Source organism: Acartia tonsa, chromosome 2 (genome assembly GCF_053477335.1).
Source record: "Acartia tonsa isolate MP-2025a chromosome 2, ASM5347733v1, whole genome shotgun sequence".
Classification (NCBI taxonomy): domain Eukaryota; kingdom Metazoa; phylum Arthropoda; class Copepoda; order Calanoida; family Acartiidae; genus Acartia; species Acartia tonsa.
In genome coordinates this window covers 3,740,501-3,756,939 of record NC_137261.1, presented here as the reverse complement: position 1 = coordinate 3,756,939, position 16,439 = coordinate 3,740,501, and the positions used below count along the sequence as shown (strand labels likewise).

The window sequence follows — 16,439 nt, the reverse complement described above, 5'->3', positions numbered from 1 at the left end:
GCGTAGTTGGGCATACAATAATCAATTTGATTTGTTGTTCGCTTTTTAAAATGATCAATTATCTATAACTGCGATCTTTAAGGAACAGACCAACGGTCATTCGAACCCACAAATGTGCATACAAGTATAATATTTCTAAAGCAGTTGCGATAAAAATGAAAATATTGACTTTACAATAACATTAAAAGCCTAGGTTTAAATAAAACAGTTAGACATGATTACTTACAAGAAATGTAGAGTAGTATTGATACCAAATAATTGTAAAACAAGGATGACAACATCCATAAAAGCGAAGCACTGAAACGGTAGGACAAACGGACATTAACACTTGTATAGTATCTGAACTGAAAAATCGGAACATAAATGTATAAATGTCGAATCAAAATTGTAGGTATATTTGTTGAAAAACTGCTTAAAAACAGAGTAATGTTTATGGACATACTTACATTTTTGGACTTGATTATAGAGTTGCTTCGCTTATAATATTGTTCTTTGTTGTCCCAGGAATCAATATAACAAAAATCAGATCAAACGGATAATTAAAACACTTAAAAATTTGTTGTTAAAAAAGTAAAAAATCAACATGTTTAAAATGGACGTACGGACATTCTGGTAATGATTATAGAGTTGCTACGCTTTCTAAATCGTACCCAACTACTACAGGAATCATCATGCAAAGTTTGAAATCGATAAGACAATTCTAACATGCCTAAATTAACGGATAAAAGCTATCTATCTCGGACGGACGGACGGACCGACCCTAATTATAGAAAAGCTTCGCTTTTAAAAAAACACAAATGTTATTCATTAATTATTTATTAATAATTATAAATGAAATGATAGATACATAGATAAAATGTGAGAATTAGACTGGTCTATTAACAACAAAATCTGGGTAATATCACAGCACCAAAAATAGCTTCAGAAATAACAAATTAAAGCTAAAATTGTAAACTAATAAGTTCATTTTGTTCTCTTATTAAGTTCAAATAATATTAAGTATTTTATTTAATTTTGAAAATAATAAAAATTGTATTTGATATGATAAAAATTGTGTTTTGCTTCAAAATAAGTTTATAGTTCGGCAGCTAATAAAAATAAACTTTTTATCAATTGCAAACTATAAAGAAATAAAATAATATTAAATACTTTTAAACATCAAGAGATTTTTTACACATAGCTCAGAAGTTTTAATTAAAGATTGCAAAAGATTATTTCAAAAAAATTCCCGTTTCTTGGGATATTGTATTAAAAAGGTATTATAGACAATTTTCTACAAATAATAAAATGAAAATTATTAAACTAATTCCTAAGTTGTTGGCCTTGCCTTTTGCGCCTCGGGACCAACAAAACTAGAATTAATCAGACATTTTTTTTTTGAAAATTTCAATATCCGCGGAAAGCTGTCCATAATATGATGCGATAATTAATTATTACATTGTTAGGTATGTTTGAGGTTAAAGGTTTTTCTTAATAAAAATGTTTTGTACCCATTTACTATTTCAAAATTTTTATTACATTACTTTTCAATGGTTATTCAATTTTTTTAAAATTAATTATTAAAGTTTAAATAAAAGATAACTTAACTATTGATTTTATGACACTCAATAATTTTCAATAACTTTCATGTTCGTCTGAATTGAGAATAAATTTACAATTTAAAACATATACAATTCGTTGCAAATTTTGTTACACACTGCTTCAAAAAGATGTTTATTAGATTTATGAAAAGATTGTTTGGATTAAGTATTTATGCAAGAAAAGCAAAAATATATCTTTTTTGGAAATTGGTATTAAAAATTGCCATTATACCCTTCCCAATGAAGGAACCCTTTTCTTAAAGTAAATTTTATAAGTGGAAGAAAAACGATCTTCTGAAGTTATCAATCCTAAATCTAAAAACATTTGTTTTCAAGCAATGTACGTATAACATTTATTTGAGATTCTTCAGAATTAATTCAAATAAAACAGCATTAAATTACAATTATAGAATTGTTGTCATAATTCAGAAAGTATTTAGACTAAAATCATTATATTTTTTTTTACTAAATTAACACTAAATTTTTTAAAGTTTTTGTGCATTGATTTGATTAGGATTATAAAACATCAATTTTACTTATTTACACTTATGTTTATGAGAGTGAAAGTACATAGTTATTAATTTCAATATAAAGAGAAAATGTCAAAAGTCCTCTTCTTCACTATTTCAATCATCCTGAGTATTTTCAACGTCCAAATTTTCAATATCATCAGAATCAACTTTATTGTCATGATGCATAATATGATTCTTATCCTCGTCTTCTGGTTCCTGCTTGCATCTAGTACCGGCTGTTGTCGACACCAATGTATCCTGCGCTGGACCTCCCGCCTCCCTGCCGCTGCTGGCGGTAGTGGCAGGTGGCTGGAGGCCGTTGCTGTTGCCGCTACCCAGCTGGAACTGGGAGCCGGGGGCCGAATATCATGGAAGCAGTCCCGAGACTTGTCTGAGCAGGGCGTTGTGTCATATGTTGTAACCCATGGCCATGCTCGGCCACTGAAAGGTGTTGCCAGAGAGAAGCATGTCCCTGATAAGTGTCTCAATGGGAGTCTTACCGACCAGACGGACAAAGAAGAGCTGTTCTATCACAGACGCGGAAACTGTGCGGAGTGACGGCAGCCGGAGAAGTAACTTTCCAAATCTGGTTGGCTGGTTTGGATATTGGGTCCTACAGTATTCCTCCAGGGCGCACTGTGACTTCTCCTGCAGCTGTTCAACAACGTTTGAATCAGTGAGACCTATGGCATCTGTAGTAAATAGAACAATGGCTTTCATGCACGAATATTCAGCAGCATCAACATGAAGAGATTTCAGCTTCTCCACCTGTTCCTGGAAAATCCTAATATGGTCCATGAAGGCCACAACTCTGTCAGCGGCCATGGGTGATGCATGCAAACCAGCTGCAGCTAACAGAGGAGCTATGTGCAGCGGCATGTTACACTGGGCAGCGTTCAGGACAAACAGCTCGGACCAGACAAGCCTCAGTAGGGCAACCTGGTCGGTCACCTGAAGCTCGGGGAACCCAGGTATGTTTCTAGTCCATTCCACCGCAGAAAACAGAATTCTAGCGGCGAACTCGCAGATGTTATCTATGCCTATCATGTTTCCCGCGCTCATTTGCATCTGTCCGTAGCGGGTTGAGTAGGGCTCGGCCCTCAGAAGCAAAGATATATAGCTGGAGAGGTAGGTGTGTGCCCCGCCAAATGGGTCAGCTGCCCCAAAGCCAAATCCGAGCATGCCCTGCGTTGGTGGAATTCGTCCTCGTTGCACAGCTGAAATAAATTAAATAAAGTTATTTTTAGTAAAATATAATAAGATTTTTGTTGTAGTTTCAAAAATATGATCCTAATTTTTTTTTAAAATTATAACAAAAAATTGTATTCCTGTCCAAGAACTATTTTCTTAAAGTTGGGAAATTAATAGGTAAAAATAATTTTGTCTTAAAAAACTTAATTTTCCACAACTTTGAGTAAAAAACATTCTTGTTACTGGGCTTACCCTCACGTTTCATCCCCATTTTGAAGCACTTCTTGAGCCTGCAGTGCTGACATTGGTTCCTATGATGCTGGTCTATGGGACAACTTTTGTTGCCCCGGCACTGATATGTCAGGTTCCGCCGCACTGACCGCTTGAAAAAGCTCTTGCAACCTGAAAGAAAAAATGTATGAGATCAAAGTAAACAATTCTAGCTTTGATAATATATAGAAATAAGAAGATTTAATGGGATTTTCAAAATTGGTATCACATGTTTTGTTTCGGTCAAACTTACATAATTAATTTTACAAAGTGGCTGCGCCCCAAAAATATGAGACTTTTAATTGGGTTATTACCTAACACCTCTTGTTTTTAAAAGCTTTAAGAGTTTTCTTTAAAGTTTAAATTTTGAAGAAAGTGTGTGTTCTAAAATTCATTAACTGCCTGCTCTTTTGCCCTAATCAAGTTACCAACAGCAAAAGTGACAGATATTAGAGAAAAAAAGATAAAATAATATCAGCATATAAAGTAGACTATTATATTTGTGTGTGTTAATTAAGAATTTGAAAAATACTAAATTAAAAATTCAGGAAAGCTTTGTAACAGTCATAGATTTAAACCTTTTTTGCGATGGTTAGATAGTTGCCTCATTAAATTTTCATTTGGTTAAAGCTAATTAAAATAAAAACTTAAAAGGTGAGAATGGTTTACGCCACTCTAAGCCTCATTTTTCATTCTACTTTTTGTTAAAATTGAAAAAAACTTTATATATAGAATATCTGTCCCTGTACCAGCTAAGACTTTTCACTGACCCTTGTTTTCAAAAGTTCCCCACGACAAAAGAATTTTAAAAATTGTCAGAGATCCGGAGATGACCAATATATTTTCTCTACAACATTCTCTCTCTCTTTTCCTTTCTCCCCCTTATTCTCTTTTTCTCTCCCCCTTTCTCGCCCCCTTTTCTCTTATTTTCTTTCTCTTTTTCACTAATCTCTTATCTCTAACTTTTCTTACATTTTTATCTTATATTCTATCTCTTTCAATCTATATCTCTTTTTCTCCTTGTCTCTCTATCTGTATTCTTTTCTCTATACTATTACCAAATTTGACTTTTTCTAAAACATGTCAAAACTATTGAAATCTAAAAAGACCATCAAAGACTGCCATATAAAGTGATTTAGTAAAAACAAATAAAAAAAAGGTTTCCTTTCTTGGTTTATTGGTGTGTAAATATTACTTTTGATATTAGATATAACTGAGCTGAATAATGAACACAATTGTCCTTGTTTAAATTTCTATTCTTTAGAATGTTAATGATGATATTTATAAATATTGACCTCTTGTTTACTCGTAAAACCTACTTGAAGTTCATTAATCAAGCCCTGGCTATCGTTCACCACATTGACTTTTCAAGTCATTAGTCATATTTGTGTGTGTATTTAACAAGGACAACAATGTCCAGAACAAATGTATACCAAGTCTAAGTTTATTAAGAAAGAAATAAATGAAATAAGGAAGAATCTTTTATAGGTTTATTTATTAGGTTTTCTAATTTATTTCTATTAACAAGTGTAGGTCAATATAAGATAAATCTTTTGAATCCAACTCTAAAAGCTTAAAATTATGTCAGGAGGTAAAGAAACATGTTGGAAGAAAATTTAGGAAATTTCAATATCATTATTTTTCAATCCTTGCTTATTATTATTCAATAATAACCAAAACTAAGTGTAGGGAGGCTACGCACCAGCCAGCTAAAAAGTATGTTTCAGAAATGTGATCTAGCGTGTTTGACAGGCTAATGTGTCCCAAGTCGTGTGCGGCTGCCTGCAGAAAAAGGCGCGCACACATGGGCAAAAAAAGGTTGAAATTTGTGTAAAACATATTATGGACAAATTTTGCATTACCTGGGGTGTTTAACATGTATTCAAAGGTGATTATGACTTTTAAAATGCAAAATTTATCTATGTTATAAAAGTTTCATTTCAGTAGCAAGGCTATTATATAACTTACTAGCACTGTAAGTCTTTCTATCCCTTTTAACTCAATTGAAAATAAGATTTTTAGAAATGATTCCCTTTATATAAAATTGAATTTATCCGTAAGCCTAAAAACGATAAATCTGTGCTCTATTGCTTAAGAATCCTTATTTTTATAAATGATTTTTTGTCTCTTGAATAAAAATGTACTTTAAATGCAGTTTGCATAAAAATCCTTTAAAATGAGTTACATTTTTTAAATTAAACTCATAGCAAACTCAAGCATATTAAAAACTCTGATCATAATTTTAATGAAAGAATCCTTGTTTTAAATGATACTTTATCATTTTGAGATTCCTAAAGTTTTCTCAGTTTCCCATGTCTAAATGTGAAAAGGGAGGGTTAACAATGTATTTAGAAGGATACTACTTAATATGATTTATACTTAAAGTATTATAATTGAGAGAAAAAATACCTGGGCTTGCCTTGGTAGACGCTTATTCTAAGAACGGATTGCTGTCGATAATTTACTGACTAGGAGCTGCAGCTGCATAGAATACTGCCAATTTGGTTATGTAATCTTACAAAACTAAAACATTTGTATAAAATGAACTTGATGACTGTCCCATTTCTAAATGTTTCCCTTCTTAAGATTTACCTCTTAATATCTCTTGAATAATTTGTGCATAGGATAAACTCGGGGATTTAAGGATTGAGATTAAATAATTAAATAAGTTTTAATTTTGATATCTAAGTTTTGTAATGACAATTTAAATGTAATACATAGTTTAAAACAAAACTTAGCCGCTTTTTATTATTAATTATTTAATATCGATTTTTCATAACAATTTTTTTGTATACCCTATCCTTAAATCTGTGGATTAATTCTGGATAATGTTTACATTGTTAGAATATCTAGTCAGGCGGATATGCAGGAATAAAGAATATATAAAACATAATTTAAAGCTGTATAATCTGTATAATATAAGATGAAAATATTAGCACAACATACAACCTATTAAGATTATTTTATTTTAAATTTTGCAGAAAGATAGAGAACAATTAAAGCTAAACTGCTTTTTTAATTACTAGCGGCTACGCCCCTAGAAGCCTCTACGGGCACTTAAAGTAGGAGGGGGAAAAGTCGACCTTATCCCATTTTAAATTTGAGTTTCAAAAGAGTAAAAAAATACTTTTTGGGGATAAGGGGGACGAAGACACCCTCCCCAAAAATAGTTTAAAACCTTCCCAGGACCTATATGACGCTTCATTGTAAGAGAGAACAATATCGGTTCAGCGGTTAGCGAGATCCTTCGGAACAGACAAAAACGCTTTCTACTTTATATATTAGGATTAGCGTAGCAGCTACAATATTCAAAATAATCAATTTTTGGGTAAAATTTATACCCCTGTATTCCTTCCATTATATATTGAAATATTGTTTGGAATCATTATCCCTGCTGTCGAGAGGGAAAGAGATATCTTATGCTTCTATTCTTATCTTAAAGAGAATACCCATAGAAAAGTAGCAACAACCTAAAGTGAAATTATTACAACCTTATTCTTTTTGTTTAATCACATAAGCTCACAAATTTCGTAATTATTAACAATAAGAAAACAAAAATGACATTTTCCTGTGCTAGGTAATCATTTTGAAATGATAAAAATTTGCTAATAACAAAAAAATGTAAAGATTTATACTTCACTTGCTTGGACGTAAGGAGGAAATGACAAACATGCAAAGATGCCCAAGTTATGGAGTAGCTTTGATATTAAAAATCCCACATTTGTCATGAAAAGAAGGGTAGATAACCGTCCAACCCTAAAGGAATGCATTTCCCGTTTACCTTTCTAAGTTTTCCCTTTAGCGTACTAATCATTCTTGTCTAAATTATTATAATTACAATAATATTTTACAGAAATGTAAAAATTTTGCTCGAAAAAAAGAATAGTTTCATTTAAAGATGATAACTTGTATCTAAAACTGTTAATTAAAAATTGTAGGTTTTTTAGGAAATAAATACTTTACCAACCCAAAAAAATCGAACTAAAGATAGAGACAAGGAGAAGTTGCAGTGTTGTATAATTGAGTAAAGTATACTTGTATATAAATATTTTAAGAAATATGCACTAATATCATGCATTATCAGTCTAGGGTAAACTTACACAACATTATTAGTATTTCTTAAAATAACTTACTGCTTCTAAATTACTTTTTTAATTATTTAGTTTTAGGTTTTGTTTCTAGACCGATAGGTTCTCCTTTACAGTAAAGATTCCTTTAAGTCCAGGGAAGGTTTATAACTATATTAGATTAGAGGATATCCTACAAAAAATCACTCATTTTAACAGTCTACACCTACATTTCTTTTTATTCTTTTCAGACTAAAATCCCCCCTCCCTCGATTGCATAAAAAATGAATGAACAAATCCTATTTTATTAACTATATTTGTACATTACTAAATACCTAAGATCTGCCAATAAACTAGGAAGATTTAGAAAATTCTTTACTAACGTCTTTAGGTACGGACAGACACTAGGTAAATATACTATAGTACCTGCGCTAATAAACTACGGAATATAGATAAGTTAAGTTTATATCTTTTCTTATTACTTATTTTTCTTACTACTTGTATTGGATGCTGTGAGTATTGGTGCAAAAAATATGACGTAACAAAAAAAATTAGCCAATGAGAGGCCACTATAAATTTTACCATTGGTCAATAACGGCCTCTCATTGGCTAATTTTTTTTGTTACGTCATATTTTTTGCACCAATACTCACAGCATCCTTGTATCGATCTATTCTAGTTTGGGGTATTTTTTATCTGATTTTTACATTCCTAGTGTTGACACGGACTATTGATCCTACCCAATCAATCAATCAACATTTATATACATACAGATGTTTACTAAACACAAAAAGATAATGTCATTCTAAACAAATGTCTTTTTTTAAAAGCGAAGCTTTTCTATAATTAGGGTCGGTCCGTCCGTACGTCCGTAACGGATAGCTTTTTTCGTTAATTTAGACATGTTAGAATTGTCCTATCGATTTCAAATTTTGCATGGTGATTCTTTTAATAGTTAGGTACGATTTAGAAAGCGTAGCAACTCTATAATCATTACCAAAATGTCCGTACGTCCATTTTAAACATGTTGATTTTTTTACTTTTTAACAACACATTTTTATGTGATCTAATCATCGGATTTTTGGTATATTGATTCCTGGGACAATAAAGTATAATGTAATAAGCGAAGCAACTCTATAATTAAGTCCTAAAAATGTAAGTATGTCCATAAAAAATATCCTGCATCAAGCAGTTTTTCAACAAATTTACTTACCATTTTGCTTTGACTCTTATAAATTTATATTATGATAATAAAGTTATAACACTATATAAGTGTTCATGTCCGTTTGTCCTATCATTTCAGTGCTTCGCTTTTATGGATGTTGTCATCCTTGTTTAAATGTAGTAACTTTACAAATTCTAGTTATCTTAATATATAGTATAAGTTCCGCTATAAAAGTAACTTTCCTTCAAAATAAATATTATCCTTAAATACAAAATTATTATATCCAATTAGAGCAAAATATTTCAAAAAATGTTTCACAGTTCCTATTAAAATGATCTTCTGAAAATTTCTCATTTACATATTTATATTATATTTCGTTAACACAATATAGTGTTACATATTATTTCATATAATAAAACATATAATTATCATATTGTATTACATCTTATATGATTTTCATATTCTTAAAACACGACGGTCAGCTAAGTGATCATTTTTAGATTTTTCAACAACAAAAAATTAAAAACACGTGTAATGTTTTTTTTGTTTTTAATAATTTTTTAATGATATAAACAAATTTGTCATGTAATATAAATCTGCTTTTATTGAATTAAAAGAAATAAGATTTAGTCAAAAAGGCAAAGAGCATACAGTACGGTTACGTTTGATATCAGATAATTAATCAAACCTATAAGTATGACTGTCCAGTTAGGTGTGAGAAATTGGTCCATATTTCCACGAATAAAGGTAGGGGCAAAATAATTAACGTACAAAAATTATGTGATAACGTAGCCACAGTTTTAATCAGAATTTTAATAAAAGAAATGCTAGAAAAGTGTATTAATATTTATGTATCTATCCTTTCGTCCCTGCAATAAGAACCATTATTTATTAGAGGCGTATGCCTTGAATACCATAAAATCATTAGGTTAGAATAACTTGGTCATCTTATATTATTTCAACAATTTATCAAGGTCTATGACTATATGATTATGGATAAGGGATTAGGACAGATATTTTGTAATTTTATTCTTGTAATGTTTGTGTGAAAATAAACAACAGCATGACAGAAGATTGAGATTTAATTATATTTGCACACCTGATGGCAGTTGGCAAAATTTGTAAAAACCACATTTTTATGCGAAGTTTTACCTATAATTTTAAGATTTGGATCAGTGGTAAGCTTCCTTTAAAGTGATAACTCGGATGGTCTGCATTGAAAGGGTTTTGAATTTCTTAGCCAAAAAAAATAACTTTATAATTTTGCACTTTTTAAGAAAAAAGCTTAAAGTTACAGAAAGGTGGTAAAACAATAATGTAAAATTTTATTATATGGCAGCATTTATTGAACAGCACAAAAATTAGTTTACTGAATTGTACTGGATGTATTCAGATAGATGTAAAATCAAACAAATCGTCATAATCCAAGTAAAATAAATAGATTTTTATTTTTAGTAACAATCTTTAAAAGAGACCTCTAGGGGCATAGAAGCTGCTATAAAAAAAATTCAGTAAATCATTTTTGTGTTTATCTTTTTATAACGTGCATTCAATTAGTCCATAATTTTTATAATGTAAAACAAAATCAAGGAAAATTTTTATGTTAAGTAGCATAGCCTTCTTTGGTGCACAATAATGATGTAAAATAAGCTTTAGCTCAGATAAATTTTTAATAAATGGAAATTAAACAAGACTTTAGATAAAGGTTGGGCAACGAATACCCCATTCAAATTGTATAAGGATTATTTATAGAAACTTTAAGTTACTTCTAGAAAAAGGTTGGGCAACGAATTGGGTGTTGTCATATTGTTAGTCTTTAGTGTGTATAAAACAAGAATCCTATAGAGCAGCTGCGCGTCTAAAAATGCATCTTAAATTGCAGGCAAAGCAACAATTGTAAAAGAAATATTAGGTTATAAAAATGTATATAATCTATAATAAATGGCTGAACTTTTAGTAATAATAGGAATTTTTATCATGTTTTTTTTAAACAATACTTTAGTAATGCTTAAAAAGTAATTATTGTATATAAATTTTAATAATATATTATAGAATAAAAACATAGAGAAAAAGTAAAAGTTGTCTTATGACTAGCAAAGATGAGATATAGAAAGATTTGAAGCATAGCTACGCCCATATAACTAATCACAGAATAAGGAATATAGAATATACATACATTGGTCCTGATTATCTTAGATTATTACATAGTCCATAGCCAATATCTTTTTCATCAGTGGTTGATCTATATGACCTCTCTAGAAACAATTATTCCATATCTCTGGTCATATTGGCCTTTATGACTGCTCTATGTATAATTATTCTATGTTTCCAACTCTGTATATTAAACAGTTTGGCCTATATGTCCAATTTGTACAATTATTCTGTGTTTTTACTCTTAAATTGAACATGTTGGCCTATATGATCACTCTATATTTAATCTTTGTTTCTCCTCAGCCTGTTGCACAGTTTGACCTACTTGACCACTCTATATTTAATTATTCTATGTTTCTCCACTGTATGTTGCCCAGTTTGACCTATATGACCACTCTATATTTAATTATTCTATGTTTCTTCTCTGTATGTTGCACAGTTTGACCTATATGACCACTCTATATATAATTATTCTATGATTTTCTCTGTATGTTGCACAGTTTGACCTACATGACCACTCTATATTTAATTATTCTATGTTTCTCCTTCGTATGTTGCACAGTTTGACCTATATGACCCCGGACGTAAGGCAAACCATTCTTTTACGTTTTCTAAGTTTACAACCCACCAGAGTTGGTTCTAAATCCAATAAATTCACAAATATCACAGCTCGATTTTTACCAAGAAATCGATGAACTAGATATGTGTTGATTAGTTATCAATTATCTCTAGGAACTATTTTAGAAGATGCTAAAAACTCTCACTCACATTTCAATACTTGTGTGTGTGTGTGTGTAGTAGTGTTTATTAGTGTGTTTTTAAAATAGTTTTCTTTTAGGTATAATATATAGTTTCTGATTATATATTCAAAATTATCTAGGTATATACATAAATTTAGGTTTTTTGATCTGAAGAAAACTTTTATATTTTGGTTTAAAAAATAAATAAAGTAGAGCAGCAACACTAGATGAAAAGTGTTTTGATGATATGAAGAAAGTAAATTGATAGATAAAGAAAATCAATATGTTTTAATTACACAACAATTTCAAACATGACAATAAAATTAGGAAAATGTAACAAAACTTTAATACAGGAAAAGCTTTCTTTAAGTTTCCCATAAATACTTTAAATGCAGACAGACGTCCTAGCAAATACTTTTAGTAGATGCACTCTATCTATATCTAATGCACACAAAGCTATTTTTACATAAATGTCAAGTTTAGGTGGCAAATTTTAATTAAATTACATAGTAAAAGGTTTTAGATATGTAAATATTGCTAAATTTATGTAAACATTATAAACTTAAAATTTCTCATCAGTGCATAATCTTAAGTTTAATGTATATATAGAATTTAAACCCCCCCCCCCCCTTATAGAAGATTCTAGGTGAAGTAACAAAAACTGTTTAAAACTAAAAATCAAACATTATTTCAAATCTTTAAAATTTATAAAAAACATTTTTGTGTACTTAATTTAAAGCCCAGTCAAATTGTCCTCAGTTATACTAAGTTAAGTATTATTTATCGACCAATTTTAAAATTTGGATACTGGCATTTCAATTGAAATAAGTAATTTCTAAAAACGTAACCTATTTAAAAAAAAAATTGTATTCTTACTATTAATTTAAATCTTAGATTACTTTTCCCTTTTGATGCTTGTTATATTAGAAGCTTCAATATTCTTTAAATTGAAATGTCTTGGCTTGACAATAGGCACCTGTTCAAACCTTTACATACACACATTTAACAGGAATGGTGGACTAGTTTTATGTAAAAAGAATTTAGAACAATAAAGCTCAAACAATTGATAGATAATTATTTTGTCTGTAACCAAAAAATTAGCCTTTTCATATCTTTAGCATGCCACAATTATACATTTAAGTTGAATAAGTTTTCAAATCCAAGTTTTTACCTTTCAATATTTTACTTGTTTTTTAAAAGTGTATTTTTTCAATATTAAGATTTCTACTGTATAAAACAATAAGTTATTTTATTTAATTAAAGAGCAGCTATGCACCTATAGATGTCTGTAGACACTCTAAAGAGGGCGGGTTGGGGATGTTTGATAAAACCTTACTATTTTTTTTTTGGGGGGGGGGTATTGCCTAAATTCTTCCCTGGACCAATGAAAAACTTGGAATTGTGGAGTTTATTAGTTCTTAGAGGATGTACAGTACATCCTGTTACTTAACTATATAGGATTGTTTGTCAGAAAATATGTTCCTTCCCATGCATATAACACACATTCGCACAGAGGACTGTGAAAAGCTTTTAAATTGTAGAATTTATGTGCGAATATTTTGTATTGTGATTCTAAATTTAGCGCCTACAGCAATATTGTTGCCAAGATGTAGTTGTAAAAGGAAACTCTAATGCAATAGGAGCATTATTTTGAAAAACGTCCGTTCGTTATTTTGTCCTTGACGATAAGCTATGATCAACCTATCAATTTCAATCCTTGAACGAGGATTCTTGTGGTAATTTAGTATATTTGGAATGCAAATAATCTTTTTTTCAAAATCAGTGGCTATATAGATGTTAATGTTGGTTAGTTTGACTGACTGATCTGTAGTACTTCGCTTTTATGGATGTTGTCATCCTTGTTTAAAATGATTTTTAAGTCAATGACTCTCCTTTGGGAATATAGATTTGTCCATAATATAAGAATAACATTGTGAATATATATGTACATATTGAATATTTGGGTCATTTAAATTTAAATAACAAATATATTTTAAATGTTTCTGGAGAAAAGTGCTCGGTATATACTTATTAAAGTTAAATTCTGTTTCCTTTAGAAAAATAGCTAAAGTCAGAAATTTTAACAATTGTTAAATCAGATATTAACAATAGATGTTCTGAAGGGTTCATAAAAAAAAACAAAGGTTTAGTTTAAAGAAAAAAAAAGTTATAATACAGATTTGTGATGTTATTTTAAAAAAATATATTTCTTCATGATTTAGCTACTAAAGGAAAATATATAAATAAGTAGTTTCTATATAAAAAGGAGATTTTGAAAGTATTATGTGTGACGTCGTAAAAATAGTCTAAATCCATCTCTTTTTTTAGGGGTTTCCTTTCCCGCTTCTCCTCTCATCCTTCCTTTTTAGACTTTTTTTTATGACGTCACACATGACACTTTCCGTATCTCCAAAACAAAAAATGCAGCTTACCTTCACATGTAAATTGTCCATAGTGTTTTCCACTTGATTTATCATGGCACACGACACAAATTATTTCCTAAAAAAACAATAACATTTAAAATTATAAAAATTTTATGCTACGAGGTTATGTTAGATTTATCTATTTAATAATAAAGAGTAAGTTTTTTGTCTGTTCTTCATGATCTTGCAAACCCTGAACTTATTAAATTTTCATTTAATGGAAGATTACTATAAGTCCAAAACCATTTTATATCAATCATTAATAATGAAAGACGCCCATAGACTATATTAGCAAAGCATTCTAAAAAGCACTTTAGTTTCTATCGCAGAAGACCAAATAAATCATTTTAATTTAATTTTTGCATTACCTTTTTACATTAAAAAGATATACATACACTATTCCTAAAACGTAACTTTTGTTATATGTTTTTTTAATAAAGGGTTTTTTAATCAAACCAAATATTCAAAATTTGTATTAAGCTTTTTAAAAAACTGTTGTACCTGTCCATTTTCATCCTTGGCGGTGATATTTTCTGAATCCGAGCTCTGCTGCGACACATCACTCGGCGGAATCACCGTGGAGTGCGGCGAACTGTTGCCGCCATCACCGCCGTTACCCCGCGAAACAGGCGGCGATAGTCCGCCCAGCAAGGAAACCGCCGCAGTGTTATTTGCCAACGGCGGTAATAAGGAATGCGGAGCAGTTGTAAATAAACTCGGCGGAGATGTGGGCGATAGAATAAGACCCCCAGTGGTCGATTGTTGAGTTGAGGCGTTTAAAAGACTAGATGAGGCGGAGAGAATGTTGGACGAGGAGGCCATCAGGTTCGGGTCCCTCCACACGGAGGTCGGAGAGGCGACGAGAGCCATCTCCGGCATTAGATGGTGCGGCAACGTCTTCAGGTGACACAAGTGGTTACTCTTCTTCACTTGATCCGCTTGGCTGGTCAGATTCTTGACAAGAAATGCTTGATTGTTAAGATTTTTGACTAGGTCGATTTGATTCGTCAATGCTGCAATTTTAATATTTTCTAACAAAAGTTTTTATATTGTTTATTATTTCACTATTTTAAAAGAAACACATTGATATGATGTTATCAAGTTCATAATGTCAAATTTCCTCATACCACATCCTTTGTTGTTGCAGTTGTAGTATAAGTTATATAAAGTTGTTGTCACATAAACAACAGCAGTCCTGTGTATCTATCTATTATCCTTGGTTGCACTAGGTAGGCTCCTAGGGGTCACACCAGATCACACCAGAAGTTAAACTTTATTAGATATAGGAGTGTGTGACCTTATGAATGGTTACCACCACTTTATACAGTAACCTCTAACATCTCTACTAGAGCTACAACTTGGAACCTTTCTTAGGATGTCCGCCTGTGTATAATCACAATTTAAGTGCAATGTTTTCGACCCTGTTATTGAACTGTGACAGCTTGTATTTTAGGGACCCGTATCTATGCAGGCTGGTTGACCCCAGCGTCTAACCTCTGATCATCTTTATTGAAATGGGAAGAAGATACAAACATATACATATACACTTGGGGGGATGTTTAAAAAGGGGTGCACGCGCTATCATAGGCACCTTAGGGCTCACTTTAGAAACGCGCAATCACACGCGCGATACCTTAGGATACTTATGTTTCACTTTTCATTTTATTTGACCACTTTGAATATTTTTTATGTTATATTTGTATTTATCTCTGTTTTTTTTATAATATTTGTTTGTTTATGATAATGTTTATGTAATTAGAGCGACAGAGAGTTACTGCTAGAGATAAATATTGAAGAACTCAACTATTCTTATACTTTAAAATGGATGGACTACTAAAGAAAGATGTGAGATTGGGAGGATTGTGGGAGGGAAGGAGAGAAGGTTGGTGATCTGTGGACTCGTATAGTCACCTCTGTAGCGATATACAAGTATGTTATGTGAACTCGGGGCCATACAAACTCTCCCCTCACAGTTAACTGTCCACTTCCCGATATATATTATAACAAGGAAGTGTGCACCAGAAGTAAGGATGGGGGGTAGGGGAATAAGGTTGATGGGGGTGGTGTGTAACTACTGAACTGTAGTGTATCATATCGAGGGCAAGGGGGGTGGGGTGAAGAAGAGTGTCCAGGGGACACACACGGGGGCAAGGGTCGAGACACCGGGCCATCACACACACACACACAATCAGAGTTAAATACACACATCTGTATATCTGGCGACATTATTCTATTGGTGAACTGTGACGCTGGCGGCAATTTAGACGGAGAGACACATATAGAGAGCTTACTAGTGGCGGCAATTTAATGCACACACCACCTCCCCTTAAAGTTCATCCCC

The 16,439-nt window shown here is 31.3% G+C and overlaps 1 protein-coding gene across 2 annotated transcripts; it reads right to left on the bottom strand.

The window, feature by feature from the left end:
- Window positions 1-800: 800 nt before the first annotated feature.
- Window positions 801-16,056, bottom strand: LOC145334199 (nuclear receptor subfamily 2 group F member 1-B-like). Of its 2 annotated transcripts, none has more exons than XM_080179572.1 (4): window positions 14,600-16,056; window positions 14,108-14,174; window positions 3,536-3,685; window positions 801-3,309 (listed from the first exon to the last, which is right to left on the bottom strand). In XM_080179572.1, the coding sequence occupies exons 1-4, from the start codon at window positions 14,975-14,977 to the stop codon at window positions 2,501-2,503; spliced, it is 1,404 nt and encodes a 467-aa protein (XP_080035698.1). In that variant the 5' UTR covers window positions 14,978-16,056; the 3' UTR covers window positions 801-2,500. The 2 variants fall into 2 exon arrangements, with proteins under 2 accessions (XP_080035698.1, XP_080035706.1); XM_080179580.1 differs by having other exon boundaries at window positions 3,542-3,685.
- Between the last annotated feature and the right edge of the window lie 383 nt (window positions 16,057-16,439).

What these genes read in the sequence shown, in the direction of transcription:
- LOC145334199 (XM_080179572.1), bottom strand. Translation starts at nt 14,977, where the DNA reads ATGCCGGAGATGGCTCTCGTCGCCTCTCCGACCTCCGTGTGGAGGGAC. An exon ending in TGGACAATTTACATGTGAAG is followed by an intron (nt 3,686 to 14,107) that starts GTAAGCTGCATT and finishes TTTTTCTTTCAG; the next exon opens with GTTGCAAGAGCTTTTTCAAG. An exon ending in AATGGGGATGAAACGTGAGG is followed by an intron (nt 3,310 to 3,535) that starts GTAAGCCCAGTA and finishes AATTTATTTCAG; the next exon opens with CTGTGCAACGAGGACGAATT.